This window comes from Dromiciops gliroides, chromosome 1 (assembly GCF_019393635.1).
Source record: "Dromiciops gliroides isolate mDroGli1 chromosome 1, mDroGli1.pri, whole genome shotgun sequence".
In the NCBI taxonomy this organism is placed as follows: domain Eukaryota; kingdom Metazoa; phylum Chordata; class Mammalia; order Microbiotheria; family Microbiotheriidae; genus Dromiciops; species Dromiciops gliroides.
In genome coordinates this window covers 440,256,274-440,280,838 of record NC_057861.1, presented here as the reverse complement: position 1 = coordinate 440,280,838, position 24,565 = coordinate 440,256,274, and the positions used below count along the sequence as shown (strand labels likewise).

At 39.6% G+C, this 24,565-nt stretch overlaps 1 protein-coding gene across 2 annotated transcripts in view; it reads left to right on the top strand.

Moving 5' to 3' along the window:
• ACOT12 (acyl-CoA thioesterase 12) overlaps nucleotides 1-24,565 on the top strand; it is a 76,526-nt gene that overhangs the window by 36,893 nt on the left and 15,068 nt on the right. For both annotated transcript variants that reach the window (XM_043967655.1, XM_043967650.1), the window contains 6 exons: nucleotides 3,489-3,608; nucleotides 8,120-8,270; nucleotides 10,338-10,393; nucleotides 11,421-11,484; nucleotides 14,241-14,324; nucleotides 21,395-21,528. In XM_043967655.1, the coding sequence (XP_043823590.1) occupies nucleotides 3,489-3,608; nucleotides 8,120-8,270; nucleotides 10,338-10,393; nucleotides 11,421-11,484; nucleotides 14,241-14,324; nucleotides 21,395-21,528 (609 nt within the window). The remainder of the gene's footprint in view (nucleotides 1-3,488; nucleotides 3,609-8,119; nucleotides 8,271-10,337; nucleotides 10,394-11,420; nucleotides 11,485-14,240; nucleotides 14,325-21,394; nucleotides 21,529-24,565) is intronic.

Below are 24,565 nucleotides of genomic sequence, written 5' to 3'. Positions count from 1 at the left end.
CTGTGTGACCCTGGACAAGTCACTTAACCCTCATTGCCCTGCAAAAAAAGAAACAAAAAACAAAAAGAAAGAAAGAAAGAAAGAGAAAACTTAGGGAAATAGTGCCTTTCATGAAAGGCACCCACAATAGTCTTTTACTCCATAATTAATCTGTCCTTTTGTCTCAGGCAATCAACTAGCATTTATTAAGTTCAAGATATACAACATGCAATTAGAGCTACAGTACTGGAGGTGTATAGAGAGATTGAGGCTCAGCAAATAGAATTGAGACTCATTTGCATAGATATAATCATTGAATCTATAGGAGGTGATGAGATCACTAAGTGAAATGGGTATAGAGAGAAAGGAGAAGAAGGTGCAAAACAGAGCCGTGAGGGACCCTGGAGGTTAGAAAATAGGAGATGAATGAAGATCCCCCAAAGGAGACTGCGAAGAAGAGTCAGATTTGTGGGGGGGGGGAAAGGAAGGGAGAGGGAGAAGAAGGAAAGAAGGAAGGAAGGAATGATGGGAGGAAGGAAGGGAAGGAAAGAAGAATGAAGGAAAGAAGGAGATATGCATTTATTAAGCAACTACTATGCAACAGGTCCTGTGCTACACATTTTACAAATATTATCCCATTTAATCCTAGAAAGTTGGTGTTATTATTACCCCCATTTAACAGCTGAGGAAACTGAGACAGACAGAGGTTAAGTGATGACTTGCCCAGGTCTTCCTCTCTTCAGGCCCAGTTCTCTATGGAATGCATCACCTAGCTGCTATCTAGGGAAAAGGGGAGAGCAGAGCCAGTGTATGGGGTAATGGCCTGAGGAAGAGCTGAGGGGTGGAAAGGTTGGAAGTCTTAATGAGGATAAAGAGCAAGGTTAGGGCTTGTAAGGCAGAGGAAGAGGTGATAGATTATGACCAGATAAGGGAATTTCAGACTTAATGAACATAGATATATAGCACTTGTGGGTGATGAAAAGATCAAGAGTATGGTGATTTCTATGTGTAGCTGAGATGGGGGTTATAAGAAATGAGCAAAGTGAGGAGTTGGGAGATTAGGGTATTTAAGAGAGTACAAATATGTAGAATGATGTCCCCTAGCATGAAGGCAAGGCAGCCAGGTGGTACAGTGGATAGAGCGCCAGCCCTAGGGTCGGGAAGATCTGAGTTCAAATCTAACCTCAGGCACTTACTAGTTGTGTGACCCTGGGCAAGGCCCTTAACCCTGTTTGCCTCAGTTTCTCATCTGTAAAATGAGCTGGAGAAAGAAATGGCAAACCATTCCAGTATCTGCCAATAAAACCCCAAATGGGTTTTCTTGCCAAGTTGGGGAGGAAAGAAGGACTGTGAGTCAAACACTGAATGCACTGAGGAAAAAGAGTGTCCCGGAGGTCAGTACACAATAGCCAACAGGATCTCCATGGGGTGATAAATAGGATTTAAATGAACCAGGAAGAGATGTTACTAAGTAGCAGTGGTAGATGGGGAGCCTGAGAGAGGTTATGGGGAGCCTGGCGTATTCCAACTCCCCCACTATGATTAGTGGGGTCTCGAAGGTCTGAAAGAAAGTGCCCCCGTTGCTGGAGAGGGTGGCCAGAGTCATCAGGAGGGGGCCAGAAGATGGAGAGAGCAGGAGAGGAAACAGTTGAAGATAATAGCTAGTTTATTGCTTATGGTTCAGGCATTTCAGAGAGCACAGTAGAATGACTGGATCATTTTACAGTAGAAGGTGGAGGAAGGAGGTTGAAGAGGATGAGAATAAGGGAGCAGTCAGCAGGGATGGAGGATAGGGTTAAAGCAATGGCGTCTGGGCTTTTAGACTCACTGAGATGGAAGGTGTATGATGGGGTGGAAGTAATCTTAGTCATCAAAGAATGAGTTCAGGTAGATTACCCTGAAGATGACCATCCGAGCTCCTAGTTCAAAAATAAAAATAAGATGACAGTTTTCACACTTTTCTCTGAATTATGGATGTTGATCTTATGACACAGAAGCTCATTGTGACAATGGTTTTATTACAAAGGTGAATAGACTGAATAGAAATAGAAAACAGTCTCTTGTGCTTAAAAATTTGTCTCACTTACAAGGCTTTTTACAGCAACGTAGAGTTTTGTCTGACCTTTGAAGGTGCCAGTTAGAATTGCTGTGGCCAAAGGTTTAAATGAGAAATGAGAAGACAAAGAAGTAATTTGGGAGAGAACACATCTAAAACTTTCTTCAATTTAAAAAAGGTGATTCTATGTTTAAAATAACCATGTAGGGAATGGAGCAGCTTCAAGGCATGTTGAAGAGTTAGAAAACATTTGAATTGGAACTGCCTCTACTGATGCAACCAAAGCAGAGTTCATCTTTTTCCAAATTTAAAAGAAAATTTAAATATTCATTTATATAGAAAGCGCCACTCTTAGAAAGTCATATTTACTGCTACTTTGAACTATGCCTAAATAAAGGAATTTTGTTTTCAAATAAAATTCTATGATGACAATAGATCATTTCTGAGTGTGTTCCTTTGCAAACACAAATCATATAACTAGCTATGGTTGAGTCCTTGGCTCAAGTGCTTTCTAGAGCCATTGAAGGACTAAGATTAATACCTAAACTTATGGAAAATCATGAAATATGACCCTTTCCTTGATAAAAAAAAGTGTCATTATTATTTTGAAATTTCACAGAAATAGTGTGATGTGGAAGGCAAAAGAACCTCTTAGGTTGTGAATGTCAAGGCTAGGAATTTTTTGTGTGTGGAGAAAATCCACCAGTTTTCCCCCTTCCTTTTTATGTGCCGGTAAATTCCGTTAACTGTGAAACTGATGAATCAATGACAATTGGACCACACCAGGCTAAGGGCAGAAAATCTGGCAGCCATTTCCATATTTCCCTCATGCCACAGTCCAACTGTAGTGATACACAAGATGTCTCTGGTTCCAGGCCTCCCTGAACAAGAGTGAAGACTTCATTAAAGCAAACAACACAGAATCCACTTCCCTAGGAAGTAGAGGAGAGTAAGTCTGTTATCAGTAGGGCAAGGTGACCATCCAGTTGCAATCTGGTAGATTATCACACTTGTTATGCACAGACAATACAAAGTAGTACAAAGTTTCTTACAGATGGCATATAGTAACACTGCCAACATGTGCAAGTCATCCATTTGTTTTACTCTTTGGAGGGAAAAAAAAGATAGTCATTTAGCAAACAATTAATGAGCCACAAAGAGGGTAGCTTAACTGGAGCTAGATTCAACCCACTCTAATGAACATTGAACAGTAGTGTCTGTACTCTCTGGAATAGGCTTTCACCCTCTTAGGACTGCAATAAGGCCAGACTGTCCTCTGTGCCAACACACACCCCCTTACCCTGACTTTGCCCTTGGTGAAAGAATTTTAAGTCATACAATTCCTAGTCTGTAATTCACCGCATAAGAGTTATGAATGGGCAGGAACATCCTAATTTATTTTCCAGGAGCATCTCTTTTGTCTTACTCTTTTTCTTTTCTGTTTTTCATTTAGCCGCCTCTGTGGCTCACATCCCATTCTAAAGTCGGTGGATATGTTTAAATTTCGGGGACCATCTACTGTTGGTGATCGCCTTGTCTTCAATGCCATTGTGAACAATACTTTTCAGAACTGGTAAGAGGTGGCTGAAGAGGCATGGGGGATACCTTGCTTTCTGGACTTTTTTTGGTGATCTTATTGAATAACTTGAATTCAGGTATGGATTATTATTATTGCTTCATTGAGGGGAGAGAGAATACAGGCACCTACTCTGAAATGACTATGTCTTTTTATTTTATTATTCAACTTATTATTTTAATTATTTATTTTCATCATTTTATAGTTGTTGCTCATTTGTTTCAGTCGTGTTCAACTCTTCATGATCCCATTTGGGGTTTTCTTGGCAAAGATACTCTAGTGGTTTGCCATCTCCTTCTCCAGCTCATTTTACAGGTGAAGAAACAGAGGCAAACAGGATTACATAGCTAGTTAAGTGTCTGAGTCTGGATTCAAATTCAGGTCCTTTTTTTCTTCAGGGCCAGCACTCTAAGTTTTAATTTATTACTTTAACTTTTAAATTGTAGCCTTTGGTTTCAAATGTACAGATACATTTTTTGTATTACCTTAGTACATACCCAGCAAGCAAATGATGGGTGATGAAATGGCATCTCCCAGTGATGATGGGTCTGGCATTTAGTGGTATATATTTTCACTCTGCTTTGTACTTGTTTTTAATGATTCTTTCCACAGGAGAGAGCTGTTCTCAATTACTTGCTGTTGTGCTATTTAAGTGACCAAAAACATTTTTAATTTTTATTATCTAATTTAATTTAATTATTGTCAAATTTTTTTTTCTTGGATTACAAAACCATTGCTTTGAGAAAAGAAAGTTTAAGTATTTGGAACTGATGGCCCAGTGCCCCAAGCTCTAGCCTTATACAGACAGATTACGTTCTTGGCTACTGCAACACTGCCCCCAATTACTCTCCTTTAGCCTTGTATTGCCCCAAATAGAGTCCCCTCTAGGAAATCTCAGAATATATAACTCAAATACAGTTCTTGTCTAAATCTCTACAGATCTGGATAAACTGTTCCCTGGCTACCAGGCAAGTACTCAAGAAACAATGTATGCATCTAGTATAGGAGAGAGAGTGTTTTGTCTGCCCCACAGAAGATGCAGGAAATGCTGACATTTGCTCACAGCAGTCTGTACCCAGTTGATACAATTTTCCTTCTCCTTTTCTGCCTTTTCCTGGGGTCCTACCAAGTTCTCCCCTTGGAGGTGATGCAATTAATCATTAAGTGCCAGGTACTGGTCAAAAGAGAAAATGATGGCTTCTTTCATTTCATAATGAGGTGTTATATTCTATTGGGGGAGACAATATGGACATATAGAAATACATACAGAATAAATACTAGAAACAAAGCAGTTAAATAAGTTTTTAGGGAGGAAGGGCACTAACAGATAAGGGGAGAACAGGAAGGGATTCGTGGAGATGGTAGTACTTCAGCTGTCTTTTTTAAAATTAATAAAGTATTTTATTTTTTTTCCGTTACATGTAAAGATAGTTCTCAACTTTTGTTTATACAAGCTTTACAATTTCAGATTTTTCTCCCTCCCTCCCCTCCCTCCCCCCTCCCCTAGACAGCAGGTAATCTGATATAGGTTTTATATATATATGTGTGTGTGTGTATATTTATATGTATATATGTATATATACACATAATAACATTAAACATATTTCTGCATTAGTCATGTTGTAAGAGAAAAAATCAGAGCAATGATGAAAAACTTCAAAATAGAAAAAAACAACAGCATCAAAAACAAAAGAAATAGTATGGTTCATTCAGCATCTATACTCCGCAGTTTTTTGGGTTTTTTTTTTGATTTGGAGATCCTCTTCTATCATGAGTTCCCTGGAACTCTTCTGTACCATTGCATTGGTGAGAAGAATATAGTCCATCACAGTAGATCAACACTCAATGTTGATGATACTGTGTACAATGTTCTTCTGGTTCTGCTCATCTCACTCATCATCAGCTCACTCAAGACCCTCCAGGTTTCTCTGAACTCCTCCTGCTCATCATTTCTTACAGCACAATAGTATTCCATTGTATTCATATACCAAAATTTGTCCAGCCATTCCCCAACTGATGGGAACCCCCTCAACTTCCAATTCCTTGCCACCACATAAAGAGCAGCTATAAATATTTTTGTACATGTGGGTCCCTTTCCCCTTTCCATGATTTCTTTGGGAAAAAGACCCAAAAGTGGTATTTTCAGCTATGTCTTGATGACAGAGAGGGATTGTATAAGACAGAAGTAAGGAGGGAGTGAAAGGCAGGCATGAGGGACAACCAGTTAAAAAAAGGCATGGAGACAGGAGATAGAGTGCTATGCATGGGAAATGGAGAAAAGGTGGATAGAAGGATAATCCCTTGCTATTTTTGTGAGTGCCTCTTTTTAGAAAACCCTGATAGAATGGATTCTAGGCTTCTCAAGGGTGAACTTACCCTGAAAGGGAATCACATTTGGGGCTATCAAAAAAGCAACCCCCTTCACATTGAACTCATGCCATCTGAATCACTCATGTTAACAGAGGAGGGCGAAGTTGAGGTTTTTTGCTCCTGCGTAATATGACTTGCTGCTCCTCCAGCTTTTCTGGGCAACACATGGGATCCCTCTGACTCTCCAAAATGCTGGTACTGCCCAGGAACTCTGCTTGTCTCACTTGAAGGCTGCATTCCTGTACTTGACTTTGATGATGTTAGCAAGGCAACCATAAGTCTGGCACTTCCCAGGAGTTATGTTTTTCTCTCTATAAAGCTAAGGTTCAGGAATTCTCATTGCTTGGCATCCTGGTTACGTCATCCTGAGGTCATATGTATCTCTGCTGCCACCTCTGCAGGCTGGCCTATGCCCTCATGATGCCAAGACTCTTGATACTCTAATAGGGGATTGGCAATTGTCATCTTATGGTCTGAGAAACCACCATATTGTGAGATGAGGAAAAATATTTGTTCAGTGTCTGGGTGAATTTGTGAGAGAACAGTCACCCCCTTTTCCTTCCCCTATCCTAGAGATTAAAGTCTACTCTCAGGTCTTTGGTCTCTGACCTGAACTTAGAAAAGGGAAAGAGAAGTGGGGAAAAGTGGCCAAGTCTACAATGAGGACAATTTCTTTTAATAGGCCAGCACAAAAGGTTGGTTCTTCCCAAAACAGTACCAGTCTCTGAGCCACTAAATTCATCCTCAGTGGACTCACATTGAGTTTAGAATGGGTCATAATGGACCCAGAGATCCCACTGCTATCCATATTCCCCAAGGAGATCAAGGATAGAAAGATTTAATATATATCAAAATTGGGCAGCTAGGTGGTGCAGTGGATAAAGCACTGGCCCTGGATTCAGGAGGACCTGAGTTCAAATCTATCTCAGACACTTGACACTTATTAGCTGTGTGACCCTGGGCAAGTCACTTAACCCTCATTGCCCTGCAAAAAAAAAAAATTATATATATATATATATATATATATATATATATGTGTGTGTGTGTGTGTGTGTATAACTAATAACTAATAATAATATCTAGCATTTACATAGCACTTTAAGGTTTACAATATATCTTAGAAACATTATCTCATTTTATCTTCCCCAAAACTATGAGAAATAGGTGATATTATTATGTCCATTTTACAGATGAAGAACTAGAGACTGAGAGTGGTTAAGGGACTTGCCTAAGGCCACACAGCTATTAAGTGTGTGAACTCATGCCTGCCTGATTCCAGGTCCAGTGTTCTAGCCTTTCCACCATATCACCTAGCTACCTATTAATTTGGAAACAAAATAAATGCTCATAGATTGGGGAATGGAAAAACAAATTGTGGTACATCGATGCAATTGACTGTTACTGAGCCATGAAAAATAAGGAATATGAAAAATACTGAAAAAATATGAAATATACTGAGTGACATGAACAGATGCAAAGTGAAGTAAGCAGAACCGAGAAAACAATGTACATAGTGACTATAGCAATGTCAATGGAAAGAACGTCAACAAAACCAAAATGGGTCAAATGGGCATCCGCGCACCCTTCTGAGAGAGATGCCATAAAATTCCCCAACAAAGGCTCATCCAGCTGGTCGAAGAATGCCCAAAGATTAACCATCTACACAGTATAATGAAATCCCCCCTCTCCTTCTTCCCACATCCAAGGTACCAAATGAGGGATCATATCTATTAATTCAACAGTGCCCCAAATGCTGCATCATGTAAGGGACTGAGCTGAGAGGTAAGTCCTCTAAAGAAGCATGGACCAAACAGAGATGGAAGCATGAATACAAGGTGGGGCTCCTTTAATCCATGGAGAATAATTGCTTGAGGATAAAAACATTTTTCTTTGAATTCCACGGGTTCAGACATTTAGAGAATATTCAAGGTCATCTAGTCTAATCCCTACATTTTACAGATGAGGAAATGGAAACCTGGAGAGATTAAGTGACCTGGCCAGGTCACATAGGTAGTAAATGGAAGTACTCGGACTTGTTCACCTTGATTCTCCTAAAACATTCTGCTGCCTCTCCTGCCTGGGACGTTTATAACAAGTTCTGGGCAGAATTCCTTATTATGTTTTTTTTTCTTTTGTAGTGTTGAAGTTGGGGTTCGTGTTGAGGCCTACAACTGTGATGAATGGTCCAAAGGCCAAGGCCGGCATATCAACAGTGCCTTTCTCATTTATTATGCTATTGATGATAATGAAGAAGTCATCATGTTCCCTAGAGTCAAGCCTATTTCAAAGGTCATGCTTGCAAAAGATTAAATGATCAGGCCTATCTATACTAGCTCCTTCCATAATTATGACATTACATGACTCTTTGCTCAACACTATTCTATCCACTGCCAACCATTCAAGCCTTGTCCATTTTTCAATAATAACAACTGTTTACATAGTACTCTGAAGAATACAAAATGCTTTCCTTATAGTAAACCTATACAGTAGACTATTCAGATTTTGTTGTTCAGGTGTTTTCAGTCATGTCTGACTCTTCATGATCCCATTTGGGGTTTTCTTGGCAAAGATACTGTAGTGATTTACCATTTCCTTCTCCAGCTCATTTTACAGATGAGGAAACTGAGGCAAACAGGTATAACTGACTTGCCAGGAGGCAGCTAGGTGGCGCAGTGGATAAAGCACTGGCCTCAGACACTTGACACTTACTAGCTGTGTGACCCTGGGCAAGTCACTTAACCCTCACTGCCCCACCAAATAAAAGTGACTTGCCCAAGGTCACACAACTAGTAAGTGTCTGAGGCCAGATTTGAACTCAGGAAGATGAGTCTACCTGACTCCAGGCCTGATGCTCTATCTTCCCATTCAGTTTTTACTATCTTCATTTTTATAGATAAGAAGGGTATGGACATCGTCAGCATCCATAGCCAGCAAGCTTCAGCTAATAACTCTGCCTGGTATTTTGACTCTGAGGCTAACATAGTGCAGTGTCCCCTTAGAGCACACAGAAATAGCTCAGATCCCACCTCCTCCACAGCACTTTCCTTGTCTACCCCATCTTGACACAATACTTCCCTCCTCCAAACTCCTAATCTTTCTTCTCATCAGAAATAACTTGTATGGTGATTCCCTGTTGTTGTTTTTTAAAAAATTCTTTAACATAAAGCCAAATGGGGCTAGGCTCTCAGTCAGATGAACCTAATATATTGTTGGAATAATATCGGCCAGCACTAAAGGCTACTTTCCTCTCAGAGTCTCCTAGCCCATTCTACCACAGTCCATTCCACGTCTCATCTCTTTGCACACAGCAAACAAGGGATTTCTTCATTTCTTTCCAGAAAAAAAGTTCTTCCCCCTCTCCTGGTTTATACTGTTCTACTATATGAAACAACACACCACAGAATACCATTTATTAAGTGATCTACTATGTGCCATATTGGGTGCTGATGGAGACAGAAAGATGAATAAGCCACCATCTCCATCATAGTTTAGTTGTTTCAGTTGCGTCTGACTCTCTGTGACCCCATTTGGGGTTTTCTTGGCAAAGTTAATGGAGTGGTTTGCCATTTCCTTTACAGATAAGGAACCGAGGCAAACAGGGTGAAGTGACTTGCCCAGGGTCACACAGGTAGTAAGTGTCTGAGGCTGGATTTGAACTCAGGAAGATGTCATCCTGATTTCAGGCTCCATTCTGTACGCACTGAGCCACTCTACTCTCCATCACTGTATGTCTTTTCCTACTGACCTAAGAGGTGGTAGCACTTCCCTCATCTCAGAATTGCTTTATTTTTCATATCTTCTCCTAACCTTTGTTCTGAGTAACATAGGAGCCACGTTAAAAAGCAAAAGAGCAATGGAAGAAGTCAGAGGAGCAGCAATTTTAGCCATTTACCTACCTGTTAGGCTATTCCATGCAAGTATAAGAGTTCATAATTAAATTCTAAAAATTAGGGGGTAGCTAGGTGGCGCAGTAGATAAAGCGCCAGTCCTGGATTCAGGAGGACCTGAGTTCAAATCCGGCCTCAGACACTTAACACTTACTCGCTGTGTGACCCTGGGCAAGTCACTTAACCCTCATTGCCCTGAAAAAAAAGAAAAGAAAAAAAATTCTAAAAATTATTTAGTAAAAATGTGCAAAAATAAAGAATGCAGGATTTGCAACTAGAGGAGCTGGTTTGGAATCCCTGTTATCTATAACACACGTGTCCTTAGACAAGTCACTTTTCCTCTATGCTCTCTAGTTTCCTCACATGGAAAATGAGGGGGTCGAACAATTTAAGTACTAAGATTTCTTTTAGCTCTAAATCTAGGATCCTACTGAAAATTCATCAGTAGTTGTTTTTTTTTTCTTTAAAGGATGATGTTAGAAGGTATCGTGGAGCTATTGCACGTAAGAGAATACGCCTTGGCAGGTATGTATTGTAAGATATAAAAAAGGTTGCTAAAATCTCATGAATATTATAGACAGTAGGATTTTTTGTTGTCTCATCAACAAAAGTATCTTTTTTAAAAGCACCAATTTCTGCTCTAGGAACTATAGTAAGCTATTTGAGAAGCTGTTGTACCAGAGTAGACTATTTACTGCATCACTATGAATGACCTTCCAAAAGTTATTGGACCAGTCAACCAAGCAGCAAACTACTATGTGCAGATTATATGCCAGGCACGATGCTCAACTACTTGCTAGGGACACAAAGACTAAAATGAAACTGACTATACCTTCTAGAAACTTTGTTGTTGTTCAATGGTGTCTGATTCTTCCTGACCCCATTTGGGGTTTTCTTGGCACAGTTACTGGAGTGCTTTGCCTTTTCCTTCTCCAGCTCTTTTTACAGATGAGGAAACTGAGGCAAACAGGGTGAAGTGACTTCCCCAGGGTCACACAGCTAGTGTCAGAGGCTAGATTTGAACTCATGTCTTCCTGACTCCAGGCCCTGTGTTCTATCCACTGGGCCACCTAGCCTCCAAGAAGCTTATCTTTCATCATCTTGGCCAGTTTGATGTATGTGAATCATGCATGTGTAAGGAATGACTTTTAGTCATTTAAATGTCTTTTTGATCATTTCCCTGGTTGCATCAAACTCCCACATCCTGATTCTTCTCCTAGTTGCTATTTCTGTCCCCCAACTTCCTTGTAGTCTAAGTTCGTTGATCATATCTTACCTCTAGAGCTGGAGGCAACCTCAGAGCCTTGTGCATGTTTTGCATTTGATTTTCTACTTACGTATTGTCCTCTCCAATAAAACTTATGCTCCTTGAGAATAGGGACTGTTTCCCTTTCTGCCTTTGTGTCCCTAGTACCTAGCACAGGCACTGGTGCTTACTAAGTGTCTGTTGAATTAATAGATGATTGAATGAATGAATGGACAAGTGAATGAATGTTATTAGCTGATGACAAAGAGTGAAAGCCACTACTGAACATTATCCACTTTGTTTCAGGAAATATGTTATTTCTCACAAAGAAGACATTCCACTTTGTGTTCACTGGGATGCCAGCAATCAGGTGATGGTTTTATAATCTGGATCCCTCTAAATGCAAACTAATTTCTGCTCTGGGGTTGTTTTAAAAAAAAAAACCTCATTTATTTATTTATCTTAGGCTATCTGGGTAAATAATAATTTGGGGAAGAAAAAATAAGTCAAATCCATCCTGTCATTGTGAAACAAAACCAAATAGTCAATAACTGGTTACTCACCACAATTAAATCTACTGTTGCCCAGTCACAGACACAGGAAGCCACGTAGTCACAGAATCCTGGAGTCTCAGAATTAGAAAGGACTCCAGTGGCCATTGAATTTAACCTGTACATGGGGATGAATCCTCACTTCCACATTCCCAGTAAGTGTCCATGTGGCTGCCTACTTCTGCCCAAGGAGGCTCATTCCACTTGTGGAGTGCTCTAATAGTTCAGTTGTTTTTCAATAGTGACTCACAGGTCAATGCCCCAAATCTGGTATCTGGGACCCCCACTTACTAGTCTGAGAGGCAGCATGCCATCATGGAATAAACATCCGGCCTGTAGATCAGGGTAAGTTGGGGTCAAGCCCTTAACACAGCCTGGCTTACTTGTCCGTGGGAGTCACTGACTCTCTTAGTGCACAGACATCTCTCTGATGGGTAGATGGAACTTCCACACCAGGCAGCTTCATATGCAAATTAACTTCTCAATCTGAGGGGCAGGGGAGTAGGAAACAACACTTTTTTTGTAACACTAGGTGCCAGACTTTTTGAAGATTAGTCCTTAATATCTGATGAGAAACGTTTGCTCAATACAAAGTTGTTATAAACTGTACCGCAGTAAAATCTCAGACCCAATGTGATTTATACATGCAAATGTAAACTTTAGATCTGGATATAGACATAGATCAAAGAATGTTAATTTGAAAAAAACTTAGAACATTAAAAGATGAGAAAACAAACAGTGTAGTATGGGCTTGGGAAAAGCCCAGCCCTGTGGTCAGGTTTTCGATGTCCTCAAACGGGGAGTAGGGTTCGGCTGCTTCCAACAAGCAACTCCCTGGGACACCACTAAGAAACTTGTGTGAGTTGGCAGACCCTTCCACACCCACTCCAGGAAAGGGGAAAAGACATGTTTCCCTACAGAAAACCAGCCTTCTGGGACACAGTTTCTTCTCAACATTATCTCAGTGTTGATTGTTTTAGTGTTTTGTCATCTTTGTCAATTTAAAGGGAGCCAGCCTTGCCTCTATTGGTCAGTGGTGTCAAACTAAAAAAAGAAATGGCAGCCATTAATCCAAAGCAACCCAGCAGCTGTATGTTGACTTAGTTTTAGATGCAATATTTTAGTTGTTTTTCAGTCATGTCTGACTCTTTGTGATCCCATTTGGGGTTTTCTTGGCAAAGATACCGAAGTAGTTTCCAGCTTGCTTTTCAGATAAGGAACAGAGACAAATAGGGTGAAGGAACTTATCCAGGGTCACACAGCTAGTAAGGGTCTGAGGCCAGATTTGAACTCAGGAAGATGGGTCTTCCTGACTCCAAGCCTAGTACTCTATCCACTATGTCCCCTGACTGCCCACAAGTAATGCTATCTTTGTTTTATTGTGTTTTTAGTTATTTTGTTAATTATTTTCCAATTATATTTTATTCTGGTTCCTCAGCTGGGAAGTATTGCTGGCTACAGAAAGCTGGCATGTTTGATGCCTCTGATTTATATGACTTTTGGTCTTTTCTTCTTCTTTTTTTTTTGTGAGGCAATTGGGGTTAAGTGACTTGCCCAAGGTCACACAGCTAGTAAGTGTTAAGTGTCTGAGGTTGGATTTGAACTCGGGTCCTCCTGAATCCAGGGCCAGTGCTCTATCCACTGTGCCACCTAGCTGCCCCCTGGTCTTTTCTACATTTGCATCAGATCCCCATGCCCTGCTCCCAGTGGCTAGTCCCCTCCCCCAAGTTATTTTCTATCAGTGTATGTTTCTTAGAGCTGCATCTTTGTATGACTTTGGGAAGGTCACTTGATCTGTTTCTTTATATGTGAAAGACTGGTGTAGGACTACGTGACCCCTATGGTTCTTTACATCCTGTAAATTTATGACTTCAGCATTTATTTACATAAAAGTCACTCTAGATTTTTTCAGATTTCTAGATTTGAACTGTTCTGGACCAATGGGGGAGGGGAAAATCCAAAGATGAAGAAGCATTTACATAGCACTTTAACTTGTACAAAGTACTTTATGGATATCACCTCATTTGAACCTTACAACAACCCTGTGAGGAAGGTGCTATTTTTATCTGCATTCTACAGATGAGGAAACTGAGGGTGAGAGAGGTTAAATGAATTGTCAAGGATCCTGCAAATAATAAGGGTCTGCTAGCTTCTCTTTCTAACCATGCCCAGCCTGGGAAAAATTAAAAGAAGAAAGATTATCTTTAGGCTAATGTCAAATTGCTTTCCAAGATTATTTAAGCTCATCTGGGGGCAAAAACTAAATGAAGTGCTATAGATTGTATATTATTAAGTCTGTGCCCCACCTTGAGGGGTTCAAATAGTGTACTAACATTGCAATTTTCTGCCTCTTAAACAGGGCCAGAATACAAAAGCCTTCACATGTATTTTCTTTCTGTATTTTTCCCCCCAAATTTCCCAAGTTTTATTTCAATACTGTGAGTGGCCACAGGGAGGGTACCATGGAGGTGTCTCTCAATTAGGGAAAGAAATTTCTAAACAAGTGTTTTCTAATATCCTCTATCATCCCTGCACTTTTGATTCACATCTCCCCCTTAAAACAATGATATTTCAGGCATACCTGAGTCACAGCAATGTGGATGCTCTCAAGGGCCTGGCAGCCAAAAGTGGTTGGGAAGTCACCAGTGCCGTGGGAAAGGTGAGTGACATTGGATGTCCACAGAGGCATGCCATGATTGGTGTGGCTGATTGCTTCCACAAGAACACTGGGGAAAGTAAAACAATGTTACAGGGATCAGTTTGTTCCACAGAAGCGATGTTGTTCATGGACAATTGGATATTTCATGACTTTACCCAAGGAGGTTGATTATAACATATTAGCCATATTACTACAAAATAGTGATGGTTAGGGTGATCTCTAAGGAGATACATCTGGAATGAAAATTCCTTTCTGTACCAAATCTGAATAGCTCCCTAGATTTTTGTTTCCCCTAAGGATGTATAAAATCATTTTGGAATGTTAGTTCTCTGAGACAGGTATTAAGATGCATTCTAGGGGCAGCTAGGTGGTGCAGTGGATAAAGCATCAGCCCTGGATTCAGGAGGACCTGAGTTCAAATCTGACCTCAGACACTTGACACTTACTAGCTGTGTGACCCTAGGCAAGTCACTTAACCCTCATTGCCCTGCAAAACAAAACAAAACAAAACAAAACAAGATGCATTCAAATCTAAAACAAATAAGCAAAAAAGCCCCCCCTACCTTTTCCCAGTCTTATCTTGCATTCACTGCTCTCCAATTTTTAACCAAACTCATCTTCCCTAAAACATTTTCTACTTCCTCTTCTTCTGGGCTTTTGCTCCCTCCATATTGAATGCCCTCTCTTCCTCAAATTCTATCCAAATCCTTTTCATCAATTCAATCCCCAGATCAAATGCCACTGGCTCTACAAAACTTCTTCCAAATGCCCCAGTCAGAATTGGCTTCTCCTTCCTCCAGACTCCTTTGGCAATTCTCTTTACAACGAATTTGGCAATTAATAATATGTTGGCCCCTAACATCCTTTTTATTGCAATCATTTTTGTTGTTTGATTTTTCACTGGTTTAGGCTTAGTCTCCTTTTCTAGACTATAAACTCCAGGCAGGCAGGTACTATGTCTTACATGTCTTGGTATCTCCCCTCATAGCACAGTACCTTGTAGATGGCTAGACCTCAATATATATATATATATATATATATATATATATATATATATATATATATACATATATATATATATATATGTTAATTTAATTTAAAATAGACATTAGGAGTTAGAAGCACCAAAGTCTTTGCAGCTAGGATCTATTCCAAGACAAGATCACAGACTGACCCTATAATCAAGCTTCATTGTCTAGGTTTTCACATCTTCCTTAAAGAGAGGCTCTGAAAATTTTCAGGAATATCCAAAGAAATAGTTATGTTCTCAAGATCATTAAACTCTAATAGGTATCTACCCTCTGTGTGGAGGGGCTTTCACTATCTCCTTGCATATGGCAGCAGTCAAAGCTTCATTCCAATAGTCCCAGAGATCCTCTGGGTCCAGATTTTGGTTACCAGCCAAGAGTGGCTTACTGGTATGTAAGGAATACAGATTTAACCTTAAGATTTTTTTTTCTCTTTCTCTAACTCCAGCCCATACTGGTAACAGATGTTTCAGGGTTTTGTTTTGTTTTTTTAAGCAATATAAAAATTGCCTCTTGCATCACATTTAGCACCTGAAGATTCATAAGCAGCTTTGGAAAACACAAATTCACATTTGGCATGAAAGAGAAAGCCATATTTAGGGTTCTTATATCATTGTACTTTTGTAAGTGAAAAAAAAAGCACAACAATATCAGGAAGCAGCCCAATGGTTAGCACTTAATGATCATCCAAATCATTTACAGCAAATACTGGAGGATGCAGGGTACTTATTCACATATCTCCCTCTGTTAGAATTTGGATTTGTCCTTCTTGATTCTCACTATGATAAAACCCTAATACCTATGAAACGAGGAGAAGGAAAAACTACAGTTTCTGGGTCCACTTTAAATTATATATTTTTCCTTGGAGGTATTCTCTTCCTCCCTCCTACCTTTTAATTTAATAATGCTTTCAATGAAGCTGTCTGCTAAACCTCATCTTTATTTTACACCTGGAAAATTTGCCCTAGTTTTCATGGCAGAGTAGATAGTTATGAAATGTCCAAAACTTCTCATGAAGCACAGGCAATTTGCTGCGAGATTGGGCAGTAGTAACTTTCAGTCTCATCTGCTTCTCTGCATGGACACAAAAGAAGAAGAGGAACCCTGTTTCTGTCCTTCAGAAACTTACTCTGTAGTTGAGGAGACAGGATATCCAGAGACATAAGCAGCAATTTTGACTATGAGGGCAAGCTTTAAAAAAAAAAAATCTCACACACACACACACACACACACACACACACAGAGCAAGCAGCAAAAACTATGTCTGCAAATTAGTTTTAAAAAATGAATTCAAAGAGGGGAGACCTTGTGGTATCCCACTGTTAGAAGGAGACACAGATCATAGAATATTGGGTTCTGGGGGGAGAGAGCCCATGTCCCTATGAGTATGAGGCTGCTGCTGCTAAATCAATGGGGTTGGGTGGGCTAGTGGGGCAGGACTGATGGGGCAGGGCTGTCAGGGCCCTCTGCATTTCAGTACTCTGGTTCCAGACTTCTTGTTCTGCCTTCTTTACAATTCTGATGACATACCTGAACCAACCAGGCACAAGTTCTACAACAAGAGAAATGAATGAGGTTGCCTGGTACAGACTGGTTGCATTAGTGGTGAGAGAATTCAATGCTAGGGACTATGGTCAGCCTCTGTAAATTTGTTACAAAATTCTTTGATCTCTGGTGGTTTTTTTTAAAGCTTGAAAATAAATGTGTTTTCTTGGCGGCTTTGTCTCTATTCCATCTGTCAAATGTTGCCTTTTCTTTCTAGTGTTTGGAGGTGAGTGGGAATAAAGGGACCAGACCGGCTTTCTTTGCTGCTTTGTTTACATCAGCATCACCAGCATTGCCCTCTCAATAGACCTGGTGCTGCTGCTTGTGGATGAAGGAAATACAAAAATAGGGCTAAGCAGCAGTGGCTCACTCATTTGGATCCCTAGCCCCCAACACACACACACACACACACACACACACACACCCCACCCTTTGTTCCAGAGGGGCAGGTGACAGGACAACCTCAGGGCCAGACCTATGGAGAACAACAGTCACCTCAGCAGCTACCTGTTCCCACTCTTCTCATTCTCCATCTCTTCTCCTACTCCAGATAAATGGTGTTCAGGAAAAGCTTTATAATGTGATCTCACAGGGGTGGGAGAAGCCCTGAAGTTCTCAAGAGGATCCCCTCCTCTCTTCTCTTCCCCTTCCTTGAGCCATTCTGGTGCTGTAGAGGTTGGGGAGATTAAAACGAGCCACCCCATTCGCTCACCATGTATAGGGGGTATGAAAGAGGCCCACCTGTACAGGGTTCTTATTGGATACCGTTATGGGGGAAATAGGTAGGGGTTTGGGGTAGGGGTTCCTAGGAATTCCTCTTTATAGAATTACGCCCTCTTGGGCACAAATCCAATTAGAGTAAAAGAATATTTTATTTAGGTGCTAGGGAAAGGAAACCAAGAGCAAAGTCTTTGGACTTCTCGTGGGGAAAAGGCATGGCACAGGGGGGTAGCTCTCTGAGATACCTATCTCCTCGAGCAGGAGACAGGCAAATACTTTTATAGAGGTGGTCCGATGGGGTGATCATCTGACTGTGGAAATTTCCTTATCGGGGGAGGACCATCCTGCTATGGTGGTGGCTGGGGAAAGATGGGGAGAGGCGGCTCTGATAGCTCAAGCCATCTCTGTCCCCGTCATGCCACAAAGGCCGCAGCCCATCTAATCTTATCTCCCTGAGGGGAGAGTGGAATGAAGGTTGTGGTCCTGGAGCTAACAGTCCAGATAGAGTGCTACTTATCTCTTTAGGTGTGTCTGTCATTTGGTTTAGTTTTTCAAGGAGAAGGTTCCTTGATTTCCCTCAGAAAACTTCTGTGGTACCCCAAGCCCATAACAGATACATTATGTTGGGGTTCATCTTGGTAATTTCCAGGAGCCATATTTTCGTTTTTATTATTGCTTACTCAGTGCTGGTCCTTGGAGAAAACTGCATATAACTTTTCTGAGGTGGTTTGGTCATGTAGCAGCTACAGTGATGGACTTGGAGGAGTCAGGATGAACTGAGTCAAAATCCTGCCTCAGACACTTATTAGCTGGGACAAGTCACTGAATCTCTCTAAATCTCAGCTTCCTCATCTATAAAATGGGAATAATAATACCTACCTAACAGGCTTGTTCTGTAGACCAAATGAGATGAAATTTGTAAAGTGCTTTGAAAAGTTTAAAGTGGTTATACAAATGGAGTAGCGGTAATAATAATAGTAATAAAGTGCTTTTGTATAAGGTAAACTGAGAAATTAGTGGGGAGGGAAGGCAGGCAGGTGGAAGTGCAGAAATAACTTTTTTCCCCTTTAAGTTGTTTTTAGTAGTTGTTTCTCATTTTCTCCTTTCTCTTATTGAAGATATTTATGTTTAAATAAAGGTTTTTCTCCTTCACAGCCTAGTTTTTCCATCTGCTTGATTCCTGCAGTGAAGTCTTAACCCCATGTTTGTTTATCTTCTCACAGCTTGTTGCCATGGGAATGATTTTAAGATTGGAAATTCAACATTAACTTCAAAGCATACAGAAATAGATGGAGAAAATGGGTGGGACTAGGGCTCTTGGTAGCTCAACACTCACATCTCTGGTTATCATCAAAATCACAGTACCAAGAAGTTACCATGACAGAAGAATTGATTAAAGCTTAAGTAGATGTCAAACTCGACCCTCCCTGCAGAAGTCCTTTTATCTGTGGGAGCTGGGGCTGAAGAATTGGCCCCTAAATAAGGCTTATTTTCCAATGCACAAAGAGAAAGAAGCTGATTTGAACAATAGAATAGATCGCTGGAACCAGGAGGGCCTTGGAAATCATTTAGGGCAACTCCCTTATTTTACACATGAGGATACACAGGCACTCTGTGCTTAAATGACTTGTTAAAGGTCACATACCTACTTAGTCTGGGTAAAAACTGGGCCTTCCTTCTCATTATTATAATTATCTTTTCCCTGAACCCACCCCATCTCCTACTTCAACTTCCTCATTTCTGTCAAAGTGGAGACAGTGTTGTTTTTCCTGTTTTCCAGGTGTGCAGCCCACAAATCAACCACAATTTTTCTCTCTCCCTTGCCAGCCCCTATCCAATCACGGGCCAGTTCATGTTGATTCTTTTCCCAAGTCTCATATACACAAATGTGTCTATATCTATCTATCTATCTATCTATCTATCTATCTATCTATCTATCTATCTATCTATCTATCTATCTATCTATCTATCTATCTATCTATCAATACATGTGTGTGTGCACATGGATGGATGGATATTTTTTCATTTCATTTTTCACTGTTCTTTGTTCATTGACCTACAACACTGCCTGGATTTAGGAACTCATCAGCTCTAGTCTGGACTTTAGCAATAGCTTTCTAATTGATTTACTTGCCTCAAGTTTCTCCCCTCTACAATCCCCATAGTTACCAAATTGATATTCCTAAAATAGTTACCTTGATCAAGGAATTCCTTTCACTCACTCTTGCCTTTAGGATCAAATATATAAAGCATATCTAGATCTATTTCCATATCTATATCCATAACCATATCTATATGTTCCATAGCCATATCTATATTTATATCTATATATTTAGATGAGAGAGGGGCACAGACATACATGTGTATTGTGCATGTGTGCATATAGTTATACATACACATACATATACATAAATGTATGTATGTGGATATACATATTGGCCAGAGTCAGGTTGTGAAGGGCTTTAAATGGTAAACAAATGATAGATACACATACATATACATATGTGCATATGCTACTTATATCTTTATAGACTCTTACAAGTAATGTAATGTATCTGTATATCTATCTATATGCATATATCTATATATGCCTATATATGTGCATCTGTCATATCATATACATTATGCACACATATACATTTATATATTTATCATGTTAGCTTTTAAAGCCCTTCACAACCTAGTTCCAGCCAATATGTGTATACATATATGTGTATATATACACATACCTATACAACACATGTATATATGTTTATGCCTATCTATCCATCTATTATATATCTATATCTTCCCATCCATCCATCCATCCATCCATCCATCCATCCATCCATCCATCCATCCATTTAATCCATCTTTTTATCTGTACTTATACATTTGATCCTAGGGGCAAGTGTGAGTGACTAGAGTGCCTTGAGCAGGTTAACTGCTGTAGAAATATCAATTTGGTAGTGATGTATAGAGTGGATTGAAGAGGAGAGAGACTTGAGGCAAGTAAGTCAATTATTTAAAACCCTTTGCAACTTGGCTTCAGCCAATTTTTCCTGGCATATTTCACATTATGCCCCCCCCATACTCAATTTTCCACCCAAATAGGGCTCTTCCGCAGTGTGTAGCAGTGCTTTTCACATGGTAGACACTTAATAAATACTTAATTATTGATTTTTATGCAGACGTCATTCTACTTCTTAATTTAATAAACATTTTATATAAGTTTCTATTAATGGACAAAAGAATCAGCTATGAAACTTTGGATGCATTAAGCTGATTTTTCTTTTTTTCTCTTTCCCTGTTCTCAGAGAATCCAACAGAGAAACCACTTAAAAGTCTAAACAAAGTGTGTAAAGTCCTGCTGATATATTGCAAAAACACTTTGATTCTTGCTAAATTTGTATGTATAAGCATCTAAATAATATTTTACCATTTTCTTATTAAAAAGAAAGACCGTGTCCAACATCTTGAGAAAAATAAAAACGCCTGGTTTCTGAGTCCTTGAAGGAATAATTGTCCTAATTTTTTTCAGGAGGGAAACTTGGTCACTGCACAGTAATTAGAGGAAGGAGGAATGTAACAACCCATATTGCCTCTAAACTTCCAGGCCAAAGTCTTGTTCAGCCAGATTATTTGAAGTGATACAACTACTGATCTTTTGTCTCATGGTGTTTTGTTTTTGTTCCCAACCATTTAGGAAGATGCTTTAGTCATGTGCAATATTTTCTCTTGATTTGAGCAATGATTACTAGATCCATAATTAATTTTTAAAATGCTATTCTCTTTCAGATCAAAATGCATACCTTGGAGGAGAGTGATGTTTTATCAGTATGGGTAGAAAAGCAAGTAGAGAGACCAGCTAACTTAGCTTTTGACCTCCTGTCTGACTTCACAAAGCGGCCTCAGTGGGACCCCCATTACTTGTAAGAATGAAACATTTTACCAAACTCTGACACTTTTAAAAATTAACCTATCCTTCACAGTGCATACTTAAGGAGAGGTGAGGACTTTAACACATAGTTCTCTGTGTAGTTAACAAGTATTTAATAATGGCCAGCTTTGAGTAGAATTCTGTATTTGGAGTTTGAGGTAGTTACAAAAGAAAACAAAGTTGTTCCCTGCCCTCATGGAGATTATAATCTAATTGTCTTTATTCCATTCCCAAATTATCTTGGTATCATTCTTAGTTCCCTTCTCAAGAAGTTTGTGATTATGCTAAGAAATCATATCCCCCCACCCTTGCCTTATCTCATGGAAACATGAGGAAGATGGTGATAGATGTTTGAGTAAACAGAACACATATTTCCTCCTGTCCTTATTGACAACTACTCATCTGATTAATGTTAGCACTCCTGCCACCCCATAACCAGGGTGCCTATTATTTACTACCCAGTGTGATCCTAGGGACTTGGAGCACCCCACTGAGCTTTCCTACTAATAGCAGACTATATAGTTGGGTGACCTGTGAACTATACCAACTGTGAGTATTTGCAAGTAAAGCCATATATTTTCCACACTGGAAATTCATGCCCGTAGGGCATAGGGTCCAACCATTCCTTTTTCACCATAGCAACATTTAGAGATTTGTGGAATTTAGAGCCAGAAGACCCCTTAGGGATCACCTAATCCAGCCACCTTGTTTTATAGATGAGTAAACTCAGGCCCAGATTGATTAAATGAAGTAACACAAGTAAAAGGAAAATAATAAAACCAGGATTCAAATCCAGGTCCTCTGACTCTATGAATTTATGAATTTAGTATGTTTTTCCACTACATCATACTGCCTTCACAGAAAACTTCTTTAAATGTAAATATGGAAATGTGTGCTTTCTGTTTTGTTGGCAGGGATATTATTAGTGTTACATTAAATATTACCACTTATTTCCTAATCTTAATAAGTTAGAGCTCTAATCTTTAAAAATTCTAAAATTCACTGTAATTAACACTATGTAATAGACAATTTAATACAATTAAAATGAAACTTCTCTAGGGTTGTGTGTTACATTTGCATGACTGCCAGAATAATACATCATGGTTAATGTCATCATAATGACCCACTCAGGGAAAAGGGAATGCTTTCCACACAATTCCCTTACGTCGGCATTTATGTAGGAATCTCTCCAAGTTCTCCAAGTTGTTCCTAGGAAGAATAATGCCAGAAATTCTGTCTCCATTCATCTCCTAATTACTCAGACCAGAGAGTTCCTCTAGTCACTAAATATGCTACAGTGAAGACTAGTTTAGTCAGGGTACCATTTTTTTTTTTAGTTTTGTTTTAGTTTTTGTTTTTTTGGGGGCAATGAGGGTTAAGTGACTTGCCCAGGGTTACACAGCTAGTAAATGTCAAGTGTCTGAGGCTGGATTTGAACTGAGGTCCTCCTGAATCCAGGGCCAGTGCTTTATCCACTGCGCCACCTAGCTGCCCCCATGGGTACCACTTTTTTTTAATGGAGTGCCTGAGAAGGCCAGCCAATCTCTTGAGTACTTCAGAATTTAGCAGATGACCAAAGTGATCTGCAGATGCGTCTGAAACTGAACTCATCCCTTTCTATTCAAAACCCAGAACCTCCTTTATGTGACCACCAAGATCCATTCTAGGTCTAGAACTACAATCCTTTGGTCCTGCTGACTGCTATCCTTTTTATTGGCTATTACTGACTATTACATTCCTCTTAGCAGTGTATCAAGTTTCCCCCTTCCTTCTCAAGCTTCCAAAGCCACCCTCACCTAACAAATTCTCAGCAAATGACCCGGCCTCCTCCTTTGTTGAGATCAAGGCGATTGGACAGGAATGCTCTTAGTTTTGTTCCTCTACATCCCATAACTCCAATGTCTTTGCCCATCTTTTCTTTCCCTCTTGTCTCACTGGAAGAAGGAGTCTTCCACCTGTGTTCTTGATCCCTTCTCCTTGTTCCCACCTCCTTTGGAAGCTTTCTCTTTCCATCACTGCCTCTCCTGCATATTTCTTTATTAAAATAAATTTTTATTCATGTCTTTTGTTTTGACCATCTAAATTTTCCCCATATCCCTCCTCTCTAAATCTTGGAGTCATCTCATAGAACAAAGAATTCTTTTTAAAAGGAAAAAAAAAAGGGGACAGCTAGGTGGCACAATAGATAAAGCACTAGCCCTGGATTCAGGAGGACCTGAGTTCAAATGTGACCTCAGACACTTGACACTTACTAGCTGTGTGACCCTGGACAAGTCACTTAACTCTCATTGTCCCACAAAAAAACAAAAACAAAAGAAAAAAAAGATGAAAAAAACAGCAGAACTGATCAACACATTAAAAAAATCTGACAATATATTCAATGTTCTACACGCATGGATTCCTCCCGCCCCTCCTTCTAAAAAGGAGTTTTGGGGAGGTTTCTTCTCAGATCTCTTCTTTTGAGTCATGCTTGTTCTTTTAAATTATGTAATATTCATTTAAAAAATAATTTTATTGATCTTTTATTTTTACACCACTAGAATTTCTCCCATGATACCTTTCCTTCATTCCTCTCAGTCATCTCATATAACAAAGAATATTTTTGAAAATTGAAAAAAATGAAAAAAATTATTCATACTTTTTAAAAAAAATCTGAAAATAAATGCAGTGTAACAAACTCGTGGACATCTCACATTTGCAAAGGAGAGGGATGAGGATGCGTTTTATTTCTTTTCTTTGGGAGTATGTTTATTCTCTGTAATTTTGCAACATTTACATTTGGTTGTTTTGGGGTGGTTCTTGCCATTTCCATTGTTGTAACCATTGTGTATATATCATTTTCTTGGCTCTGCTTACTTCACTCTACATTAGATAATGTCAAGCTTACCATGTTTTTCTGTATTCATTGTTTCCATTACATTCATGTAGCACAATTTCATGGGCAATCTATACTCTGTCCCAATCTACTTTGTTTCTAGATTCTTGCTACCACAAACAAAAGTGTTGCCATAAATATTTTGGTGTATATG